This window comes from Psammomys obesus, unplaced genomic scaffold (assembly GCF_907164565.1).
Source record: "Psammomys obesus unplaced genomic scaffold, mPsaObe1.curated_primary_1811, whole genome shotgun sequence".
Lineage (NCBI taxonomy): Eukaryota > Metazoa > Chordata > Mammalia > Rodentia > Muridae > Psammomys > Psammomys obesus.
This window is the reverse complement of record NW_026585686.1, coordinates 6,023,644-6,049,244: the sequence shown is the minus strand read 5'-3', so window position 1 is coordinate 6,049,244 and position 25,601 is coordinate 6,023,644. Positions and strand designations below refer to the sequence as shown.

General features: G+C 39.9%; 1 protein-coding gene across 5 annotated transcripts in view; it reads right to left on the bottom strand.

Annotated features, from left to right (window-relative positions):
- Nfib (nuclear factor I B) overlaps nucleotides 1-25,601 on the bottom strand; it is a 217,795-nt gene that overhangs the window by 60,757 nt on the left and 131,437 nt on the right. For all 5 annotated transcript variants that reach the window (XM_055629813.1, XM_055629796.1, XM_055629806.1 and 2 more), the window contains 2 exons: nucleotides 7,603-7,671; nucleotides 2,738-2,858 (listed from right to left, as the gene is read on the bottom strand). In XM_055629813.1, the coding sequence (XP_055485788.1) occupies nucleotides 2,738-2,858; nucleotides 7,603-7,671 (190 nt within the window). The remainder of the gene's footprint in view (nucleotides 1-2,737; nucleotides 2,859-7,602; nucleotides 7,672-25,601) is intronic.

Below are 25,601 nucleotides of genomic sequence, written 5' to 3'. Positions count from 1 at the left end.
AATGGCGTTTCTGGGAAGATGTGTAGCATTTACAAAAAAAATGACTTTATTAAAAAAATAATTTCCAATAGATCCAAGTTAAAGAGTTTGAAAAAATAGTGAGTGTTCAAGGCATCCACGGGAGCAGTGAACATTTCCAATAGTATATGCTACCTATCAAAGTGGCTGGTATACTTAACCTTTCAGATTTTTTAAATGTGAACTAAAAGTGAACTCTCAATATGTCTTTTTCTGCTAATATGAAAACTTTTAATGAAGGAAAAAGGTACCGATTTATCTTACACTTTTGATATTAATAGTGTTCATAGCACAGACAGTGCAATGCTTTATTATTAGTCTGGGGATAAGAGAAAGGGATGGGGCAGTGAAGTCGAGGCACAAATCCTGTGTCTTGACTGTCTTTAGCTCCAGCAACAGGTTCCTCAACCTGACTAAGCTCAGTTCATCACCTGTGAGGTGGAAATAATAAAACCCAGTTTAAAGAGTCTGGCTAAGAAGATGAGGTGAACTAATAACTATAAAGCTCTCAGTTAAATCGCTGGAAGCTCAAAGATACTTATTAAATATTAATTATTAGTGTTGACCTTATGATTAATAGCATGAAGACCGTTTCCAGAACTTTACTAGTTGTAAGGATCCATGTTCTTTACCTTTCCCTTAAACAAATTAGGCTACTGCCTTTATTCTTAAGATCAATCATGAAAAATTATCATTTAAGAAAATACTTTGGAATAACCTATTACAAAGGAAAGTGGACATCCAGCAAAGAATAAAAACTCTTTTATGACGTGAGTGATACTTTGGGACAGTCTGCTTCAGTATTCTCCAGCCAACATCCCAGTAAACAGCCAATTATGCTAATTATTGACTCGTAAATGAACACTTTTTCTTTTTCTTAAAGAATTCTTACCTGTGACTATGCTCACATGTAACAACCATAAAAGGCCTCCTGAATTAACTTTATGTGCTGTTCATAGTTACAGTGACACCAAAGTATGGCGCTGTAGATTATCTCAGAAGCTGCATGCAAACCAAGCCCCCATTAAAAAACAAAAACAACAATAACAAAAAGCAAGGGTACAAATCTGGAGAAATTCAGCGAATCTGCCCAGGAAAAGTGAACAGAAGGGGTCACGCCAGGGGGGAGGTCTGCCAGCCAGGGCATAAGCCTGTGCACAGCTCAGTCTATTTGTAGATACACTGCGGTTAATTGCTGCTGATCTCTGGAGTACAGATTGAGTGTGACAATTCCTCCCCGCGATAAAGCTTAACAGAAATGATATTATTCCTTTAGTCTCTACCGAAGAATCCAAATTCAGAGATCATGCATATTTTTCAGAATTCTCTTTTTAATGTAATTCTCTTCCACTATGAGCCAGCAGCGGTATTCAAAGAAGGGCAAATTATTTCCAGGAGGAGCGGCAGAGCTCTGTCTCACTTGAAGGACACAGGAGCTGACCCTAGGTGGCCATGAGCAAAAGGCTGGCGCTGACAACATACACATCCAACAAGGAAATTCAAAAAATCATAATCCACATGTTAAATTTAGAAAAATCAAAGCACTTTTCAGACTTCAACATATCTTAGATAATTTTAGTGATAATAAACCCAACTATCTTGATATACAATTTAATTATATGAAAATACAGTTGGGCCATGAAATCAATTTTACTTTATGAACAGTATAAATATGGATGTTCCCACAACTTTTCAAGGCTGCTATTTTTCATTAGTGAAAAATGTCTAGAAAAATACTTTTCAGGATTATCTTTAATTTTAAAACTTAGGATAATGAATAATGCTTTTTGGGAATTTGTGTACATTCATATGATAGTCTGTGGACATACTGAATACTCTGGAAATGAGATTGTACTTCATACGTGAAAGACACAACTCAAAATAGGAAAAAAAAACCACCTATATTTATCTTGAGTGAACGTTACAAGACTAGGAGAGAAGGTAAACATGAGCAGAGAACTAAATGCCAAGGAACCTCATTCTTTATTTTCCCCAGGTCAGGCCTGCTGAGCCAGCCTCAGAGTGGCTGAGGCTTTCATTGGTACCAGAAGAGGTAACTGATTTAGTCGGAGAGCCTCGACCGCCTGAACACTGCAGTCTTGAATGAGGCGTTAAGGCTGATTTTTAAGGCTAGGGAATGTCAATTTCTTTCATGTTTCATTATCTCAAGTACAGTTGGGGCATTACAGCAAAGGTCATCAGGATGCTCTGATATTAAAAGGGGACTCTGTGGCAATACTGCTTACGTGTTTATAAGGTTTGCTTTTTAAGTCTATGTGCACGAATGCTTTACCTGTACGTGTATTATGTGTGTGCCTGCTGTTCATGGAAGTCAGAAAATGGCACTGCAAGCTCTGGAACTGGAGCTTACATATATTTGTGAACCAACATGTGGTTGCTGGGAACCAAATCCAGGTCTTCTGTAAGAGCAACAAGAGCTCTTAACCACTAAGCCATCTTTCCGACCCCCATCATCAGTTTTAAAGTTGCCAAAAGATTAACTAGCAGAATTATATTTCGTGCCATAAGACAAAAATCTCATTAACTTAGTTTCAACTTCATTTCCCCCTCAAAATAAAGACTTTAAAGGTGACATCAATTACATTTGAAACAAATGATTCTAGCAAAATGTCAAAGTCTGAATTGTCAGCAGAATACTTAATTCCCCTTGTTGCTGGCGGGTCTGTCTACACAAAGGGTGGAAGACGACGGACATTACCTGCTCGGTGGAGAGGACAGCGACCTCTGCAGGTTCACACCAGAGTTCATGTCATGATAGTATGGCTGGCTAGGAATTTCTCCGATGGGGAAGTTGACTCCAGTTCCCTGGGTTATGGGTGCTGAGGAATAATTTTTTTTAAAAGAAAGGTTGTAAGTGATGCTTACGTTTATCTCTGTTCACATATCATATCACTATTTTTTCCACATGGTTCTGGGCAACAGCTCTCTTTACTCTAAGACTGAATATTCCCTGTATGCTGCAGACAAGACCAGAAACCTCAAGTCAAGTCTGGGCTTTCTGGACGCTCACACTGGCTCTCCGGCCTCCACGTCCACTGGTCACACTCTGCAACCTTCTTCATTCACTCCTTCATATTAGAAGTCACTTCGTCCGTCAGTCTCCAGTTTGTGGAGAGAGCCAGGGCACAACAAATGGCCCTTACCACTTAGCACCAACCGAGTGGCTTGCACTGAACCAAACCACTGTTAAATAAGTAAATATAAGGCTTTCACAGATAAGTATACATGATTACTATCCTGTATTAGCTCTAACATCAACCTTGGGATGAATTAGGAATCATGATGGTTAATAAGGTCGGTGGTGTACACCTGCAATCCCAGCACTACAGAGGCTGAGGCAGGAGAAGAGAGAAGCAGGCTGGCCGAGAAGCAGGCAGGCTAGTGCCTGTGTCTCTTGCAAGCAGGCATTGCAATGGATACAAAATATTCTCAGATACACCTGCTTAGAACAAACAAAACACTTGAGCAAACATAAAATACCCGGACAATTTAAGATAGCAGTAAAACTGTTCCAATGAGCAGCTTAATATAATCTGCAGGGATTATATTAAGGCAGTACGGACTTGAATAGCCGAAAAAGAAAAACAAATAAACAAACTATAGAAAATCCCTTTCTGGAAGTGGCCTTTGGAGAAGGAACAAGGTATTGAAGGAAGATTTTTCTGAACTGATGTGATTGTTGAAGTACTCAAGGATAGAGACAATAAAGTAAAGAATCAGGCAGCTGGTGTCAAAGGGCAGAGGGCTAGGCCAGCTGAACCCTCAAACCTTTAGTAGCTCCAAGGCCTGTCCTGGGGACTTAGACTTCTGGGGTCCTTGAAATCCACTCACACAACCTACTCACCACAGCCTCTCCTAACTGCCTCCAGCTGGGTATGTAACTCCAAAGAATGGCTAACTTTCAAGAATTTCTTCCCACCTTGAACTTTTCATAGGACTAAGGTATATTTTCTATCAATTTGATTGGGTTTTAATATCTGTCAGACCCAGACAGACTTCAGATGTTCTGAGGAGAGTATGATTTCAAGCCACACGCTTTACTAATCAAAGATGATGCAGAGAGGGTCTTTCTCTACTGAAGTACAGAAGATCTACACAAACAGGAAGATCTCAGCTCGAAACTTCCAGAGGCCCTGCCTTCTGTTAAGTTGCTCAGATTTTAATTGCTGTTTAAATTATTCGATATACTTGAACCTTTCTTACAGAGGAAATGTTTTTATGCTGAATCTAAAGGTCATTTGAATTATTTAGACTGCTATGGTATTGATGTTTATTGTAGCCTGAAGTATGCCGGAGTTTTAAAAATGTGGAATTTTTTATTTAACAGTAACCACATGCTTTAAAATTTATTTGTAGAACCATGGTCTACAGGGCATGAGAAGCAGCATATGTGTAGGAAGCAGGTAGCTGATTATCTCAGAGAATGTGAATAATCTGCCTGCCTCCTACAACAGAGATGTATGTGTCCATTTTAAGCTGGCGTTGGCCCCTCCTGTGGAGCCCAGACATATGACCTGTGACAGGAGTCTTTTGCTGTACCCTTGCCTAATCCAGTGGATGCTTCAAGAGACAGGCTGTCTGAAGTCTCCAATATTTGTATGGAGCACTCTCTGCTAAACATCCTCTTAGTTCTGGCCACTTCAGAAACCTGAGCTCTCTGATAGTGTCTGGATAATACTGACTAGACATGTTTCTACACGGCTTTATAGTCACTACAGTTTGCTTGGCCATAAGCATGTTGGGTATAGCATGCAGTCATGTGGTAATTTTAAAAACTTCAGGGTCAGGCATGGTAATGGATGTCTTTGATCTCAGCACTCAGGAGGCAGAGGCAGATGGATCTCTATAGGTTCAAGGACAATGTAATCTACCTATTGAGTCCAGGCCAGTCAAGGCTACAGAGTGAAGCCCAGTGTTTGCACTGAAAAACTTGGAATGCAGTCTGACAGTAAATTGGAGGATATTGAAAAGAAAGTAAATCAATAACAAACATAACCAAAAACTTGAAACAACACACAGTTTCCTGAAGGACGCTGGAGCATTTGAGAAGAGCAGGCCTGCCAGGACATCCTGCTTCTAAAGCCCCAGAAGAGCCCAAAGCAGATGGAAACACAACTCTTAGCACCTCTTCAAGACAGAGCTCCAAGAAAGCCAAAAGCTGCAAGTCCTGGTTACAACATGCCAATGGTCTCCTGAAAGCCATTCACCAAAGAGCCTGGGTTTCTAAAGGTTAGAAGCCCTAACAAAACTTTTAGAATGGAGATAATGTCATTCAATAGAGCAATATCCTGACACTGAACAGCTTCGTGAGCTAAAGTCAACATGCACATTAGGTCACGTGACAGTCAAATGTGAGAAGATAGATCCAGGGGCAGGGGGCTGTGAATCAAGAAGCCAGAACCTCTAACATACAGTATAAGGCTTGTGCTGAAGAACCTGGCGAACCCTGATTTCAGAAACAATATATGGTTCAGCCATGTAAATAAGATTATAGTGTGAATATACTAAAACACTTAGAATAGAACTTTCAAGAGTCTCAGAGATATCTATTTACATATGGAGGAGAAAGTAATGTTTGCTGAATAAATTAGCTAAGGAATGAATATGGATAATTAATGTACTAATTACACATCAGTAATGTTTGTTATGACACATAGCTTAAAAAGCTCTAAAAAAATGACAGTGTGAATTAAGAAAAAAAAACGAATGAAATGTTAAAAATTTACCTTGTGAAATGTTATGAGAAGGTATTTTTAATTTACATTTTATGTTTGAAATTTCAATTTTTCAAACTATCATTCTGCTCTCTTGAAGGTTCTAAAGTGGCCTCCTTTGATAGTACCCGGCATATTGTTATCTATAATGGGGTACTTCGTGAGTCCTTTCTGGTGGGCAGCTCTACTGCCCTTCTCATAAGAGAAGACAAAATCCGTTCCAGAGCTTGAAAAAAATGGTCTAAGTAATAGTTTCCTACGTACCATAGCTACACAGCTCAGCCTCTTGGGAAGTATGTAGATGTGCTAGAGCTGTGTCACGGGCCACGGTTAGGACCCTGAGGAAACCCTAGCTTGATTGCTAGCTCCTCACAGCGTCCAGAAGTTATACAAGTCTAATTTCTATCAAGAGTGAAATATATATATATATATATATATATTTATATATATATATATATATATATATTTAAATATATATATATATTTAACTGTCCTGCCTGATGCTGCTTCCAAATACATGAACCCATGACGCCCTTATCTTCTCTGAACTCTAACAGAAGAGACATGGTACATGAGGTCTTGAGTGTTCACATGTGTCATTCTCTGATAAATAAAGTTTTGTTGCTGTTGTTCAGGAAAGTTCAAACACCTGAGTCGCTCAATAGACAGTCATCTGGGAGCTTGGAGACAAGAGTTTGCGAGCAGGACTCTCTAGCTGCTTGGTTAGCCTTTCCCTGCCAGCTCACTATCTTTACTCCTTACAATTGGCTGTGGCCCTCATCCCTAAACTCTAGAGTTCATACAAATGTAAGACCAGTTTTTGTTGTTGTTTTTATTTGAATTTTGTTTCGAGACAAGGCCTTGCTAAGTATCCCTGGATGGCTATGTAGCACAGCTGGCCTCAAACCTGTTGCCATCTTCCTGTCTCTTGCTCTGGAGTGTTGAAATTACAGATGTGTGCACACGAGGATAAAGACAAAGTCTGGAGTGCCACTGGATCATCTAAGTGACACCAGTTCCAGGCTGTGATACCTTCTGTCAAAACATGAAGTAAGAACTCAACCCTCTAAGTGACGTGAACAGTCTGGATCAGGGATGAGGCAGAAAAGAAAAGCAGCACGTCCCTTCATGTCATCAGTGTATTAATCCCGTCACCGTGGATGTGTCTGCTCATACCAGCCAAAAACAAGAGCTGGTTAATCAACAGAGCTTCCCTTGGCTTTGGTAGTCAGCCAGGTGAGTTCACCCTGCAAAACCCAATCCAGTTGGCCAAGAATGGTGCCTCAGGTGAGGTACCAAGAATGGCACCTCCAGTGGGTGTAAACAACTGGACATTGTTTGCGATAACAATGCTGTCTATCTATATCCAAGTACAATCTGCAAAGTTCATTTATGCATCCCTTTACAAGTGAGTGTGCATATCCTGTAGTCTCCAACCCCCACCAAATCACTCTAACTGAAAAAGCACTTATCTACAGGAAACTTATGTGGGTTATCCTAACAGCACAGAGTACATTTAATTAACCACACTTCCTTTGATAAAAATGCCCATCTATGGTCACAGAGAGAACTGAATTGAATGGATACCTTTATGATGTCCAATGAGAACAGTCTAAATATTAGTATTATACAACACAAGGCTTTGATGAGTTGAATGAAAATATTTCACAAAATTAGACAATGCATTCACTTATTTCAGTAGAAAATTTAAGGTTTTTTTTTTAAATCTTGAATCTTTAAATTCAAGCAACTTTCATGTAGTCAGTGTTCACACTGTATTTAAGGTTCAAAATTTGCAATATTTTAATGATTCTATGTACTTGTATAGTAAGAAGACAGTTTTACTTACTTCTGGATACCCTCACAAGCTCTGATACATTGAAGACTCCGGATTTTACAAAACTGTCCTCAAGGTACCCTGAAAACAAACATCAAAGGAAAAGGGTCAGCATATGCAGGGAATAAAGTTGCCAATTAAGTTCTAGAATTTGTTCATTTTCAGACTAGAACAAAAGGCAAGGATGCTTATTCAAAAGACAAGAGCAGAACCTGAATATAAACCGAATCTGTTTTTCAAAAGTAAGAAATACAAATAACATAAATAATCATGGAATTTTCCACTAACATTCTAAATTTGTGACTGGTAGAATCATATTTGCCATGGAGACATATGGAGAAGGAAGGTTGGGGCACAGTCTGAACGAATCTCATGCGGCAACACCTGGAGAGTCACAGGCTACCTGTTAAAGAGGGAAGAGGAGAGGGAGATAGAAAGGAAAGGAAAACCACAACCACAATTAGCACCTTGTTGGAAATGCTTCAAGGACCTCTCAAAACCACTGTTCTTTCACAAATCCTTCCCTGATTAAAGAAGAGCGAACTATGACTACCAGAATTTCCAGCCTTGTTCCAGAGGCACTCAAAGAAGATGAAAACCTGGAACACAGTGTATCCCTCCTTAGACCAAGCTAAATCTGTGAGCCTTCAGTTTTCTTTGCCCACTTTCAATGCTTTCCTTACTCTTCCTACTCCACATTTTTCCTGCTCTTCCCCTCTCTATTTTTGCCCCAAGAACTAGATGTTGCAAATGCAATGAATCCAGACCTTCCAGGTCACATCTAGATACACAGTCTACAGTGGTTATGGGCCACAGCTCAGGACCTTGGGAAAACCCTAGCTTGATTGGTAGCTCATCACATGGTATCCACAAGTCTTAAATTCTAACTGCTATCATGAGTGCAATGAAGGTGGAGAAACAGTGGACAGCTGACTCCATGTGGCCCCAAGGGAAACATAAAAGTCTGAAATGCTCACAACAGAAATATTTGTAGAGCAAAACTCCTCGGAGTCTCAGAACCCCTGACTAGATTGGATTTCACACGCAGCTTCAGAGCTGACAGAGGCTCAGATTCCATACAGGGAGGTGACACATGGATGCAAGCCACATGGAACTATCAAGTCAAAGATCTGGGAGGCAAATCCCCGGCCCAGTTTGCCAGTTAAGAGATCTTGTCCATGTGAGTGGACTTCATTTTGTTTCAGGTTCCCTTTTTTTTTTTTTTTTTTTTTTTTTTTGTCTTCTACTTATAGGCAAGTGGGAGATAGAAAAAAAAAAATCAACCAACTCCTGGAGTTATTATCAATAAAAAAGGAACTAAAACATCAAATCCTAGATAGAAGCAAACCCAGTGTAGCAAGCCAGTAATCCCAGCACACAGGAGGCAGAAGATTCTCTATGAGTTGTGACATAGTGAGACCCCATCCCAAAACAATGGCAAACACTAGCAGAACCTGAACACGAAACTGTGCATACACAAACTCCAGAAGCCTCTTATAAGCTGAAAATTTTTAGTTAGAAAACCCAGCCACCCAGAGTGCCCAAGGGGTAATTACTGCAAAGACACTGGTGACGTAAAAAGGCATATATGTGGGAGCATGGGTTCACACTCGACCTGTCCACCTATTAGAAAAGCCGAGAGAAAGAGCAAACAAGAAGTGCAATGTTTCATTTAATGACAGAGACTAAAGTCTCAAATTTAGTCACTACTCTGGTTACACACACAAACATACATACATACAGATATATCCACACACGTGGAAATATATATCCATATATATATATATATATATATTTTATATATATATATATATATATATATATTTCTATGAAAATAACAAAATATCCCTAGCTGATGTACTCCTATTTCAGAGGACTACTTGAGCAATGAATTCTTCACTAGGTTCAATTTTTTTCAGAGACTACTGAGAAATATCTGTGCAACCAGTGCTCTATAAGGTGTTCAATGTCATAAATGTAAAGTGGGCGTGGACAATTGATTGCATTTGCCTGGATGGGAACAAAGATGCTTTAGTGTTCTAAGCCACTGTAGGTTTTGTAGTTTGGTTGAGTAGCTTATTAAACTTTACTTTATAGATGGTAAATGCATCTAATGTGTCAAGCAGAAACTCATCAGTTATTTAGCATCTCTGCAGACCATACGCTGTTTTCCTTTGCACTCCTCCTGACTAGAAGAACCCGCTCTATGTGCTGCCTTCAACCCTCAATGTCCTGCTTCATGAAGACACACTCTGATGAACTGCCTCCCCCCCGCCCCCGTTTCCTCTGACCCTCTCTGCAAACGTAACCCCTCTCCTCTGTGCCCGCATCACACCTACTCAGTCCTAATTTTACACTTTACACATTCAGATTTTCCAAGATATTTGCTTTCAAGTATTAAATTCTTCGTTGGATTACCAGTTCCTTTATTTAGGGGAGTGACTAGGTTTTGTTTTTCACTGTATCTTCTCAGCAACTGACTCAGTGTCTATATATAGAATAAGTACTAAATGAACACAGTACAGTATTTTAAAATTCAGCCTTAAAAACAGAGGTCATAAATTAGCAGCTTAGTACTCTTATAATAAGGTAGCTGTAACTGTACTGGCTCCATCACTCCCTGAACTTGTTTGCTCAGGGCTTTACTGTACGTATTGCTACTCCGCAGCACATGGGTCCCAAAAGAGCTATGAATGTGGCCCAATTCATCTGGGGATAGCATGCTACAATGTCAACCCTTTGGGGACAATGGGAAAAGCAGCAACTAGGGTCAGATTACAGTCCTGGTTCTGTTGTATTTTGATGTGTGATCTCGGGCAATATAGTGCAAATCAATAACCAAAGGATTCAAATAGGAACATAAAATGCTTGTAAAATAAATTTATAAAAGAAAGCCACTTAGAAAGAATGGCTAAAGTCACTTGTCACCAAGCCTGACAACCTGAGTCTCCTCCAGTGCATATATACAGATTCACACACACAGATACACACACAGACACACACACACACACACAATTAAAACTGATGAATAAGGAAATGAATGTTGAACATTTCAGCATATTCACATGAATTATATCACACGCAATATACAACCTCTCAGAATGTAGGTATCATCTTAAGACGATTTTATCATTATAAATACGATGTTCTTAAGTCACAGGGAATGAGACAGGTGGTGTAGGGACACTTTGAGCCTAATCGCCAGGGAGGGATGAACCACCTCAAGGCTAATTTTTATGCAGGAAGATAGGCAGTCTAACACAAAGTAACAATGATTCCACAGTGATAGGAATTTGAAATCTACAAGCAAAAACATGAAAGATGTGTTTTATCAAAACTATGAAAAATAATGGAAACACGTCAGAACCCAGTTGCTAAAACCCCACAGGACCCACTGGGCTCTCCTCCTGCATAGTGCATGGAGCCATAGGGTACAGGAAGCATTGCCAAGCAGCAGGAATAATGCCTACTGACAGTAAGCCAAAAGGCTGGTGGCAGGCAATGGGTAGCTGTGTTTTGTAGTGGCCCTTTTGTGTGTCTTTGTACACAGCATAACCTTTGCAGTGAACAAGAGTCACCTAAGACACAGAAGAAAATGGATGGCGTGGCACTTACACAACTAAGCGCTTGCTCAAGTAGACAGAGACAAGTACATGGGCAAGTAACTGGGAAGGATCTTTCTCACAGAGGGTCTAGAACCCTGCAATAACACAGAGTGAGAGATACAGAAAAGTACCAGAGTACTGCTGAGCCCATAAAACCCATGATAGCCTCCAGGGCACAGAGACATACAGAAACACAGTTTCACACGCTACACAGGCCATTGAAAATCTCAACAGCTCATGCAAAGGCCAGATATCTTCAAGTAATTTGTAGAGATTCAGAGTAAACTCCCTTCGTGTACCAAAGGAAATGTGCCTGTTTTTGAGGCAGAGCAGCTGCTTAATGGTTATAGAGCAATATTGCACAGCAGCGTAAGCCAGGAGAAAAGAACAACTCCGCATTTGTGTGATGCTCTATTTACATACATCTATGCTCTTTAAGAAAAAAAAAAATTGAGTGGAAAATAAAGAGCTCCACAAACATAAAAGTCTCAAAGGCGATATCAAATTATATTATTTTACTTTTTTATTTTTCTCTAACAAAACAACAGTAAATCACTACTCAGAAGTTAATATAGTGTTTAACCTCCTTTACAAACAATAACAGAAGGGACACAATGGCATATTTGTTAATATCTCAAATTATAATCAGCACCATTTAAATGTTAAGCAACATTTACATAGAAAATCCAAGGGAAGAATGATAACACTCATTTTTATGGTCTACTGTGTTCTATTCTTGAAATTAAAAAAAGAAGCCACAGGGAAAGCAGTTATTAAATTCATGAGAGCTGTCTTCAAGTATTTGAAGGACTGTTAATGTAGATAGTAGATTAGACTTATTCTGAATAATTCCAGGAACTGTTTCTTGGCTCCATAAGCAGATTTACCATCCAATGAGGAAAGTCCTAAAAAGCAATGTGAGCCTGCCATGTTAATATTAACCAGCACAGCTCAGTGACTATGCTGAAACCTTCAGAGCCACCACTTGGCAAGAGCCATGACAGTAATGTCGCCATTTTAGAGAAGAGGAACTTTCTCTCTCTGGAGGTGGAAAGATTTCTGCTGAGTCTCTACACCACCACTGGACTTGAGAATTCTCACCTTGGGTTAAAAATAAAAGCAACATCAATGACAACAAACGCCTCACCAAAAGGCCCTCTGAAGCTGCACGGCTCTCCTGTGTTTACTCCCCTAGGCTACTTTTCTGGCATTGTTCTTTCAAAGTGGCTGGCATAAGCACCTACAAGGCCTTTTGTTCCAATCCTATACTTCCAACAACAGAACAAGATAACTTAACTGTCCATTTATGGGTGCCAAAGGGATATGGAAAATTTATCTCACATTAGCTCCTGACCAGTCTCACGGCATCACGGACCACAACGAAGCCACTGCTGCTTTTCCAGTACAAGTGTTATGTGCACAGCTCTACTTTTAGCCTCCCGAAGCTGGTCAGAACAATCCACAGTTGAAGCCAGAAACGGATAATGAGTCTCTACATGGAGGCTAAGTCTCAATCCATAGCCATGAAAACATTCTTTTTTAAAAATTTTTTAATTTATTTTTTATTAGTTTACTCACTTTGTATCCCTGCTATAGCCCTCTCCCTCGTCCCCTTTCAATCCTACCCTCCCTCATCTCCTCCCATGCCACTCCCCAAGTCCACTGATAGGGGAGGTCCTCCTCCCCTTCCATCTGACCCTAGCCTATCAGGTCTCATCGTCTGGCTACACTGTCTTTCCCTGTGGCCTGGTAAGGCTACACCCCCCTCAGGGTGGAAACCATTCTAACACCTAGGATAGTCTGTCTTTCAATATAAAATGTAAGTCCCCTATAAGCAAGATTTAAATGATCAAGTGTTAAAAAAAAAAAAAAGTCCCAGTATTTTCAGATTCTGGCAATGCTGAGTATTTTTATATATTTTAGTATTTTCTTGCAGTTTTTAAAACTTTTTTCTGAATGTCTAATAATTATGTGGATTTATAAAATTAAAGCAAATTTTATTTAAAAAAATCCATATGCTAAAATTTTCCTTTTGATGTCCTACCCTTTCCTGTTTCAGAGGCATGGTTTCCATGACTATTCTACATACTTGATGTGACCATTTATTTGACCACACTCCTATTGTTTGGCATTTTAGGTTATTTCCCATTTCAACAAATACTATAAACAGTATCACCATAAAGATCCTCACACACAAATCTCTGTTAGCAGCTCTCATGATTTCTATCGGCTGGGGTTCTCAGAAGTAGGGCTTCCAGGTCAAAGAACATGCTCCCTCCTGAAGCTCTTGGTCAAGACTGTCCAGCTGCGCTATCTGAAGGTTTCCTCCCAGCTAGGCTCTCTGGGGCGAGCTGCAGGTTTTCCACCTTACCCTGTGAGGCACACTAGAAATGGCTTGTCTTTAACTGTGGCGAGCTGATGTGGGCAAGACATCACAGCAAGAATACTGTAATTTTCATTTGCTTCATTAAGATAAAATTGGATTTTTTTTTTCTCAGATACGTACATATTATTTCTGTGTCAAGAACTTTCAAAATAGAGCTTTTGGAAAAAGGAACATAACACTGACAAAAACCAAACACTAAAAATGTGTAATAGAGTGGTGTGCTACCAGGAAAACTTAATACTGAATATTACTTCTAAAATGTCACATTTAAAGACAGTTTGTGAATATTTTTCTTGTCGTTTGAACAAAGAAATGCTCATCAATCTTTATTTTCCAAACTTTAAATTTTTCTCTGATTATAATGGCGTTGGCTGTCATGAAATTGCTCTAAGACATCCACTTTTCCCTTAGACCATTCACAGGCGCTTTACAGCACTGGAATCATGATCCACGTTCATTATGTAACAGTTTTTCTGTATTGAGAAGCCAGTTCCCTCTGAGTTTTCTGTGTGTGCTGGGAAAAGCATTGTAGCTACTCTGTTCCTGTGGAATTCTCAGACCAGAGTGATGGAGACGCATCACAAAATGAATTGGAAGACAAGACAAAACATGGCTTGATAGACGTTCTTAGACGTTTAGGGGAAAATCACTGATGAAATCGTCCTCTAGCCCATGTCTGTTTCTCAGACAACACAGTGTGGTTTGTGACTACTGACTTGCTTTCTACTTCTTGAAGTGATTTTTTTTTTTACATTCAAAATTTTATATGATATGATTCTATCTTTACCTTCTCAACTGATTTGAATTTCTCATGGCAAATGCTGGAGACAGTGTTTATTAGATGGAAACATAAATCATTACAATAATGCTTTCTCCCATTAAAATTGAATCTCAATCTACAGTCAAGATTCATATCCTAAGAGTCTGATAATTTTTTTGTGGCACTGGTCTGTATACATACTATACAGCTTGGTGTTGTGCCACCAAGCTTTGTCACTAACCTGCTACTACTGATTTAGGATTAGGTTTATCCTTTAATATCAATTCTGAGTAGTGACTGAACTAGGGAGAAAGAACACAAATACACAATTTAATAGTCACTCCAAGAAAAATCTTGTCTTTTGGAAACAGGCATTTCGTGATGAGGAACATGCTACTTGGTTTGTCTGAGACGGGCTGGACGTGTGCCTTCTCCTGTCTATGGATGGGAAGACATGTCTCCCTCTAAAGTACCAGGACTTAGTTCAGCAGTGGTGGTCCTAGTCACCTATGTGACACGCTACAGCAGTTCTCTGTACTCCACATTCCTCTCCTCTGAACACAGAGGACGCCTATGAGACAGCTCAGTGTGCATGCCTGATAGTCTGCGCCTCGTCCCAAGAGCCACAAGGAAGGAGAGGACCAACTCCCAAGAGTTGTCCTCTGGCTTCCATGTGTGTACCACTGAACACAGACAGGTACACACACACACACACACACACACACACACACACACACACTAATAAATATTTATTATAAAATGAACAGAAAACAGAAGAGGGATGTAATCACAGTATTAAAAAATAAAGGAATGAGATGTGAACGCTAGTAATAAGTATAAAGCAAAGCAAAAAGCATAAAATACATTAATAAGCACAAAATTATGAGCAACTCTCAAATTATATATACTAGACGAGTTACATGAAGCAGCTACTAAAATACAGAAACTGGAAAAAATTATAATCACAGACGCATCAGAAATCATGAGAATTTTAGTACAGCTCTTCCAGAAATTAGTACATCTATTAATCATCTATATCATGCAAATGCTGCAAATTGTTCTATATTGCTATACAGATTTAAAACAAGTTGATCATGTCCTTAACTACAAAGGTAACTTTAGAAAATCCTTAAAAGCAGATGCTCCTTTAGGTCATATTGTTTTGCCTTTGAGAAATAAAATTGATAACAAAAGAAATGAGCAAATTTTCTGAAATATTTTGAAATTAAGAAAATGAACAACAGCTACAGAGAGAACCAAGAGAAATTACAAACTATGCAGGAAACAACAAAGAGAAAAAGAGAACAGAAACAATTCTTTACCATTTGAACAAAGGATCAATCTAAGGGGAAAAAACAAAACTGTCATGGAATTAAATAGCATTTCTGTATGTTCTTACTGAACTTGTGGGAAAAACCATAAAGACAAGTGTGAAGACAAATCCACGTTTGCGGCACAGCCACTGCTCAGCCCAAGCTCTGATGCAGGGGAAGGCCAGTACTCCACCATTCTTGTGCTGATGGTATTGATGATGAGGCTGCTAAGAAAAAAGAACTGATAGTTTTAAAATAACGAAATTAAAGCTAAAAGCTGAAATGCATAGATTTGAAAAGAGAGACAGAAGCATGAGGTGGCTCAACAGTGAAGAGAACTGACTGTTCTACCAAGATTCTGTTCCCAGTGCCCATGTGCTACCACACAGCCGTCCATAACTCCAGTTTCAGGGACTCCAACACCTTCCTCCGGCACTAGACATGCACGTGGCACAGATAGGCGCGCAGGTAAAATATCCATTCACATAAGATAACTTTTTGCAAAGAAAAGAGAAATATTAAGATGATAAAGAAAGAAAGAAATGATTCCCTTGAAAAGAACAGAAAGCCTGTTGCAAGGCTGGCTAAGAAAAAGCAAGAAAGCACGCCAGTGGAGCAAGGAGACATAGAAACCAGCTGCAGGGAAAGGAGTGGGAGAGGATCGCACATAAAACTGACCACAGCTTTGAAAGCTCAAACAAGCAATTACTTGGTAAAATAAAAGTAACCAAAATTGCAAAGAACTGGAAACCCTGAAATAGACCAATTATCCTACTGCAGAGTTCCCCAAAATTTGCTCAACACTATGACCACCTGGTGATCTTAAAACCCATGAATGCTTGGATTCCAACCTCAGTTATTCTGACTTAATTCCTTTGGGGTGAGACCTGGACAGGAGAGGGTGTTACCTTCCCCACAAGAAATTCAAATGTGTAGCAGTTTAGGAACTACTATGTTAGCAATGAACCAAATGGCAGAAAGCAAAGCCCTGGTGCACATTAGAGCCTACACAACTGCAGAATGGCAGGCCCTACATTGGCCTAGGAATTAGAATCTGTAGGTGATTCGAGGGGACTTCAGAATATGTCCACTTTTGAACAGAACAGATAGGTGAACAACTGCCTTAAGTAACATCAGATCCAGATAGATACACAGCTGGATAGTGTTGCTCTATCACACTAGAAAGGCCTTATGAACTGAAGACAAATCTGCAGGCTATTGCCTCTTATTATCTTCTGAGACCAGCAGACTTAAGTTCTTAGATGTTTCAACTCCTTCCAAGTAAGTAACCAATAAAAAAGCTCCATCACACAAAAGTGGGATGCCATGAGCCCTATGGAAAACAGCCTCAACTGAGAGTCTTGCCATCAAAAAGACAAGTACAGCATCACCACCGAGGCCCATGACTGAGTGCAGTCCATTATCAGAAAACGTATCCTTGTGGTAAAGGATAAACGCTCACAGGACCACATCAAGATCCTGACAATTCACTTCACAGCAAAAAGCTGCTTTATTGACTCCCAAATCTAAGCGCAAACAGTGATCAAAGCTAACAATAAAGACTAGCAAAATCCACCAGCAAATTACTCTAAAAAGAGACAGCAAGCCTGCCATTGCTTACTTCTCTCCTAAGCCTCCTCCTATTTTCAGTTCTTAAGAATGCAATCTGGAAAGAAGCCAGTTGCAAAAAGACAAAGACTGTATGGCTTCACGTATATGAGTTATACAGAGCAGTTAGGCTGGTAAAGCAGAGCAGTTGTCAGGGGCTGGGGAGGGAGCAATGGCGAACTGTTTAATGGGGAGAGTTTAGATTTTTAGAGTAATGAAGTTCTCGAGAAAAGTGACAGGATGATGGGAACACATTCTTCACCACTAAACTGTATGTGTGGAAATGATTAGGCAGCATACTTTATGCTCTGCATATTTTGCCATGGTTTCAAATACGTAGTTTGGAACCTATAACCACATTATGACTATATGCAGAAATAAAAATCTTCACATTGGTATTTCTGTATATTTGTTTACATTAAGACCTGAGTACAACTCTACTTGCAATGAACCCCCATGGCTAATCTGTATACTTGCACAGACAGGAACTCAAAAACTTTAGCATTATCTCTACTACTTCTCTGACCTTTTTCCTTTCAATTGTGAATTATTGTCAGTTTGAATGGGTTTTCAGGAAAAAATGATTATAAAAAAGCCAAGTTTTTTTTTTTAAGGCCACAAATAAAAAAGAATTCATTTCTGTTGTTTTTGAATATAAAACTTCAATGGAAAAGTTTTCTTCTCATAATTTTAAATACCTTCTGATTGTCTTCTAGCATTTTATGTTGAAAAACAGAAATATGCAGATAACTTCTTATTTATCCAGGATGATCAAAAGATTTTCTGCTTCAGCTTTGAAATATAACAGTTTCCACCGAATATATTGAGGTGCTGATCTCTTTCCATGACTGGGTACTGGATATTGTCAGCTGTTGTGATCCACACATTCAGATCATTTTTAAATGATACAAATTTTCTTCATTTCTCTTCAGTTCTATTTTGCTTTTAAATGCTCTGATTTTCCTGCAAAGGTGTCATAAATTAGTATCTTCCCTCATTAATTATTTAAATTTTTTTCCTTTCTGCTTTTTTTTCCTTTTTATTTAATTTTTATTTTATTTTTATTCCCTCTCTGCTTTGAAGAGCAGGCTTCAGTTTGTTTTCTGTGTCACTGATTATTTCCACAGCCTGGGTTCTTGCCTCTCTGGATAGATTTTAATAGTATGAAAATAACTTCCTTTTCTATTTTTTCCATCTTACATGTTTCCACGTTTGTTCAAACTATATTTTTTGGTTCATTCATCACTCAAGTCCTTCCTTCTGAATAAACTGTTCTTCTTTTTCCCTAGTTCCTCATATTCAAAGACATACTTTTCTTGATGGTACTAATACATCCATTCTTGTTTGTTTGTTTTTTGGTTTGTTTTTTTTTTTTTTTTCATCAAGGGTCTATTAGTGTGGCTGTTTTCATTTAACCTTATCCAGACTTTGGCTTTGGACACGGTGAAGTATGTGGCTTTCTCTTGGCTGCATAAGTGATATCCTTAATCTGGGCTGAGAGTAAGGCTGTGGAATGAGCAGAGGTGGATAGATCTTGGAGTCTTGTTTCCTGAATCAGTGACTTGACCAAGATTATTCATCTTTATAAAATAGTAACAATAATGATGATGAAGATGCAAATAATAGTTAACATTTATCGAGTGTTAATTATATACCAGGCTTGTGTCAAGTACTTCAGGTTCTACCTCATCCTAAAAAAAAAAAAAAAAGGTTTGGCCTTTGCTGTTGTGTTATTGCTATTGTTGATGATGATGATGGTGATGACTTCAAATACTTAAAACTTCTTAGCTCCTCCAAAAGCAGTAAACTCAGAGATTTCATAAGATTAATAAGAAAATGTGTTACTCTGAGTTGGTACATAATTATGGAGAGAGGCACTGATGTATCAGTAACGGTATTCCTCAAAGGTGCCAAGAATAGCTCCTGGGACTCTAAGACGAGGAGCTGGATTCTGCTCTTTTCCTTCCCCCACTGAGCTAGTTGACATTCTACCAGGTGACAATAAACAGACACCCCCTAGGATGGAGGACTACCACAAGGGCAGACAGGACCAAGCTTAAGAGGGAAGCTGTCTTGGGGGATAATTTAGCGAGACTGGAGTGGGAGAAGCTAGCTGGAGTCTTATGCTCCTCAGTCTCTCCATGTCTTCCATTTCCTGACCCTGCTGGTCTCCAGATTTACACAGTTTTAAATGATACAGAACAATCTCTGTTCCTGACAGACGACAGCACAGTGGCACAGATCTCACTGTCCCACAGAACCAATGCTGTGCTCTCTCTGCTGTGATATAAAATACAGAAAACATAGATTTTTAAAGTCATCCTGCATGTACGAGTTATGTGATGATGAGATAAGCCTCTGGGAGTCAGGCAGAAGATCTCTTTTGCTCTCTGATTCAACATGGTTAGAGATATTCTCAACATTTTATGAATCTGTGTGGAAGCTTTAGTAAGAAACTACAGAAGATAAGTCAGAAGTTAAGCCTGAATTGAGCACTTTCCATGCAATAGTTAATGGTTCAGATTTTGCTGGATACCTCAAAGGATCTGTCTTTAAGTTTTATCACTGTTACCCAAAACTGTATCTGGTTTAAAATGTTTTAAAGTTTTTTTTAATGTTTTATATATAAAATTTGACAAACTGCTTCTAAAATGTGTAAGAAAATAAACAGATTAAAAAAAAAAAACAACCTTACAAAACATATTGTAAAAACTTACTGTAAAGTTAAAAAAATCGAGAAGACACTTTGGTATTGGCAAAGTGAGACACAGAGGTCCATAAGATGGACCATAAGCAAGCATGCACTATGACTATTGGTAGTTGTAAGGATGGCGGGGCCGTGCAGTGGAGAACAAAAGGCCTTTGCAACAAGTGTATATAACCAGCTGTATATCTATATGGAAAGCAGATGGACATCAACCTCTAACTCCCATGCTACACAGTATATCCACATGTAATGGAAAACTGCTCAACAATAAAAGGGAATGGCTGCTGCCACTTGAGTAAATACCGAAGCGCTGATAAAGAAGCCATACAAGAATGAGCATATAAGGCAGCAATTCTGAGCACTGGTCCAGGGGATCTGGGTTGGACTGCCAGTACTTACACAGCGGCTCACGATCATCTCTAACTGCCAGTTCATCTTGTGCACCAAGTAGCCAAGTTTTCAGAACGTGGTACTATTTCTATACCACGAAAATCACAAGAGCCTTAAAAAAAATACCCAGCAGAATCTGCAATGTTTCTGAAGACACTAACTACAGGATGCCATCGGGTTGTTGGTTTATTACCTTCTCCAGTGTTACCTTACCAGGATGACCTTTCTTCTGGCAAGATTATGGTACATTCTCTATGGGTTAGTAAAGAAATGCAGAAAAGAGTGAACAAGACTTCTCGGCAATTCATCTGACTGGGAGAAAAGACAGTCTCTGAGCACAGATTCTGAATCAGTGATTCATTGATTTCCCTACACCTTTCAATCATTCCCCCCCCCCTGCAGTTCTGACTGGGGTGCAGTTGATCTACAGGGGAAAGGACTGCTACAAATACCCCTACAGAAATAACTGATTTTCCTGGCTGATGGCAGGCACTGAGTGCTGAGATCACACTCTCCGGGCGTAGCTGTTAAATGTATGTAGTCTGAGGTTCCACTTCACAAGTCTTGAGCCCTGCTAAGTGCTAAAGCTGGCCAGACTCAGATACCTTAGTTAAGAGAGGCTTACAAAAGAATGTGATAATAATCCTAAGGTATTTCGAATTCACTGACAGGAACAGATTTGTCAATAGAGACAATTTACTAAGCACTATTAGTGTAAAACTGAATAGCAGAGAGTCTGAAAAAGTTTTATCACGGAGTTCATCACAGAGTACAGACATCCTAGACACCATGGGTACAAGCGGACACGGAAAGCCTGAAGAGCTGTTTTTATGATGGCCAAGAATTCAGGTTGAACCTACAGTGGGGCCTTAGTGGCAGAAGGAGGAAATGGAATAATGCATTTTACACATTATGGTGAGGACATGGACCTGCAACATATATGTCAGAGGGTTAAGACCTAATCTACTGAAGGCAGAAAGTTATTATATGACTTAGGTGAACTAGTCAAAGTGAAAATTTGTCAATGAACATGCATTGTAATTTCTACCCCCAATTATCTTCTTTTGAAATGACTGTTCTTTATTTATCTTAATTAAGAGCAATGCCCAAGTGTCTGGAGCCTTCTTCCCTCTCTGTTGGACAGGTAACAGTGTGAGGGGGCGACTCCTGGATATTATCTGGGGCTGCCGAGACGACAGCAGCAGAATGCTTCTTATGTGTCACCAGAAACAACCCCTTACTTACTTAGAAAATATTGTTCTAGATTGAGTATGCCTCAGTTCAGAAGACGAACAGTCTAAGACACCGAATTTTAAATCTAAAAATCCCCTGCATTAAGAACAGCCTAGCAAATAACCATTGGGAGCCACAATTTACAAAACATCGGGGCATTAACAAGTGTGTGTGTGTGTGTGTGTGTGTGTGTGTGCGCGCGCGCGCAAATCTGCCGGCATGTGCTCATGAGTGTGACGTGGGAACAGAGGCCTAGGTCAGCCTAAGGGGTTTTCTCAAATGATCTCCACCACACATTTCGAGACAAGGTCTCTCACGGAACTTGGTTTGCTGGTCCAGTGGGTCTGGGGTCCGATCCTCCAGGGCTGGGGTTAGAGGTGCACACCAGCACATTCTCTTGTCACACAGGTGCTAGGGATCCTATCTCACGTCTTCAGACTTGGACAGTGGGCAATGAACACACTGACCCATCTCCTCAGCCTGCACTTGATGGGTTTGCTGTCCTCTCTCTCCTGAATACTACGGGGATGTGGTAATGTCCTGGGAGGATTGTGGGGACATGACACAGTCAAAGTACAGAGTGCATGCGGGAGAGGGGTGTGAACCTTTAGTGGGATCAAAAATCAAAAGCATTTCAACAACAACAAAACAAGAAACTGGCCTTTACTTCCACTTTATTAAATAAACATGACAACAGACAAAGTCTCTGAAAATTAGCTTCATGTCAAACATCCCTCCAAATTCTTAACAACTCAGAAAAGCAAAACCTGCTGAATTTTTCTAGGTCCTTTGGCGGTGTTAGTTAAAAGGTAGCAAGACTCAAATTGCCACACACAAATCCTTGCTGAAACTATTTCATTTGGCGTCACAGGAAAAAGAAAGAAAAAGGAAGGTGCTGGTAGACCTGCCTGGTATCTTAAAACACACTTTTTAAGCCTCTAAGGTGGAGAGAAAGCATCGTCTAGAAGGAGATGTGTGTGACGTAGCACTGTGCTTCTGCTACATCGCTAGAGTTCTCACTGCTCTTTCCCCACCAGGGTTGCCACAGTACCCTGTGATGTCCACTGAGCACAAGAGGCCGAGCCCCTGCAGACTTCAGGGACCTCAGCCGGCCTGGAGGGAACCCACTCTGCACTACAGAACTGTCCTCACATTCCAGCTGTGAGGAGGAAAATGATTGGCATTATTAGCTCGTAGCTGCATACTGCAAGAGCAGTGCTTAGAAACACACACACTGGGTGGGGGACCTTAAACGAAGAGATTTTAGACATAGGCGGTCATTGTGAAAGGAATACAAAATACTTGGCTGAAGGAACAAACACTAACATAGTGCCCGGAAGAGTGGGTCCAGGCAAAATCTAACCTCTGGGTTCTTAGGACTTCTGCATGGAAACTCAGACTCTCTGTGGGAACCAACACATTCAACAACAAAAGAAAAATACAACAACAGCTCTTGAAATGCAACAAACTACAGTCTACTGATGTCAAGCCTCTGGGAAGTTTTCTGGAACTAGGAATGGTGTAAGTTCCATGTTGCGTGGCTACTTTGTTTCAGTCAGTACAAGACCTTAAAACAGTTAAAATTAAAACAAAGAAACAAAAGAACTTGAATAGCTAAGACTAGTCCCTGAAACCAACCTGTCCTTTCTCTGGCTGTATGCTGGAAAGACAGTATGTTCTTCTTTATTTGAGTTATAGTGTGACCAATTGAAAAGTCTCAACTTGATCTCTACAGTGAAGAATTGACACTTACAATAGATTGGGCATGAGGAAAAATTAGAAACTTCTGGGCAAGTGAAATTATGAAACAGGGAAGCCTGCTTCCCATGGGACCTGATCCCACCTCCTGGGCCCCTCTTATATCATTCCTATGTAAGCTCATCTGATTGTGCCCTCCCCTGTGCTCAACCTAATCATATTCACATGAGCCCAAGCTCCACTTCCATCATCATCCATCGATTCACCTCTGTCTACCACATCCCTGCAGACTATGGGTGGTGAAGAAGTAGGGAAAGTACTGGTCCTGTGTATATGAATAAAGTTCTGACCCATGAAAAAATTAAAATTACATTTGCCAAAAACTAGTTAGGACTTCATACAGGTCCTTTCATCTTTCACACTGGTTTTATGATAACAGTGAAGAAGTTGACTGGCAATCTATAAACTTACACATGGAATTTTGCTGGATAACATTTCTATGATTGCTTTATACAAGATCACAGTAATAAATTAATCCTGAAGAAATTATAAACAGAGGCTGGTGGGATGAAGCTATGGAGAGCTGCAGAGGTATCCAGTCCTATCTGGGAAAATCCAATGAGATGCAAGGAAGAGCCTGCATGACTGGAATGAGTGCTGCTTTGTAGTGGGGCTACAGAAGTTGTGACATGGAACAGAGCTCAGCAGCTGATGACGTTCCAATGAAAGCAAGGAACTGGGTACTGAATGGCATCTCAACCTTCCTAATGCTGCGACCCTCTAATACATGTTCTTCATGTTATAGAGACCCAATTTCATTGCTACTTCATAACTGTAATGTTGCTGCTTTTATGAATTGTAATGTAAACATCTCATATGCATCATATCTGATACGTGACCCACAAAAGGATCACAACCCACAGGTTGAAACTGCTGCCCTAAAACTAGTTGTGGAACTTGTTTGTAAGCAGTGAGCCATCCTGGGCTTTTAAACCACATTCATGCTTCATGACAGATTCATGTATATGGTCAGAGAAAAGAAGCACAGGAAAAAAGAGACAACTATTAGGACCCAGGCAAGAAATCATGTTTAGAAAATGTGGTGGTTTCGATGGGAATGGCTCCCATAGGCTTGTATGTTTGAGGGTTTGCTTTGTAGCTGGTGGAACTGGTTAGGAAGGATTATGAACTGTGGCTTTGTTGGAGAAAGCATGAAAAAGCCTATGCTGTTCCCAGTGAGCTGCCTCCTCTCTCTGCCTTATGCTTGGGGATAAGGCGTAAGCTCTTAGCTACTGCTCCAGCACCATGCTGGCCTGGCTGCTACTATGCTCCCTGCCATGACAGTCATGGAATCTACGACCCTCAGGAACTGTGAGCCCCAAACTAAATGCCTTCTTTTATAAGTTGCCTGAGACATGGTGTCTTTCTGCAGCACTAGAAAGGTAACTAAGACAGAACTCAAACTACGGTAACAGAATTGAGAACTCAGCACCCCCAAAGAAGAGTATGTAGGTATGAGAGGTGGTCCCTAAAAGAGTCAAAAGTTTCTTCAAGCAAAAGTGACTGGGGAGACTTTTGGTGCTAAGATTCTTACAAAAGAAAGCAAACCAAATAAGTAAACAAAGAGCATGAATTTAATTTTGAAAATATTACATCTGAGTTACCTATGAGACAGTTGAGGAAGCAAGTTCAACATGTTAGAAACCAAGGTCTGAGACACGAGGGAATGAATCTGCTCCAATGGTACCTTTTCCCAAACAAAAAGGGAATGCAGTCTGAAAACTCATAGGAGGTACTGAAAACACAGAGGGTGAAGGCAAAGGATCTCACTAAGAAAAAAAGCTCATTATAAAAACTTAAGAGAACACCAATTCCTGGACTTCTAACAGAGGTATTATTTTCAAAAGGAAGAGGCAAGTTTTACACAGAGTATACGCTAATCAACATACTACAGAATGTGGGTCAGGCATGATGGCTCACACTGTAATTCCAGCACTTGGTGGCTGCTACAGGAAGACAGCTAACATCACAAAGCAGTTTGGGCTACAGAGTTAGAGCCTGTCTCAAAGAAAACAAAACAAAGCGTATATAAGCTGGAAGAGAATGGAGAAGAACCACTTGGACCCAGCTCCTATGAAGTCATGAGTTCAAGAGACTCACTCAATGAGAACAGAAGCCTAGTTATAGAGCTGATAGCCTTTCAGTCCAGTCAAATAAATAAATAAATGAAATTAAAAGATAAAAGAATAAGAAGAGAGGAGCTTTTGGTGGGGAAGCTTGTCTGAAGGACGAGGCATAAGATTTTGTAAGC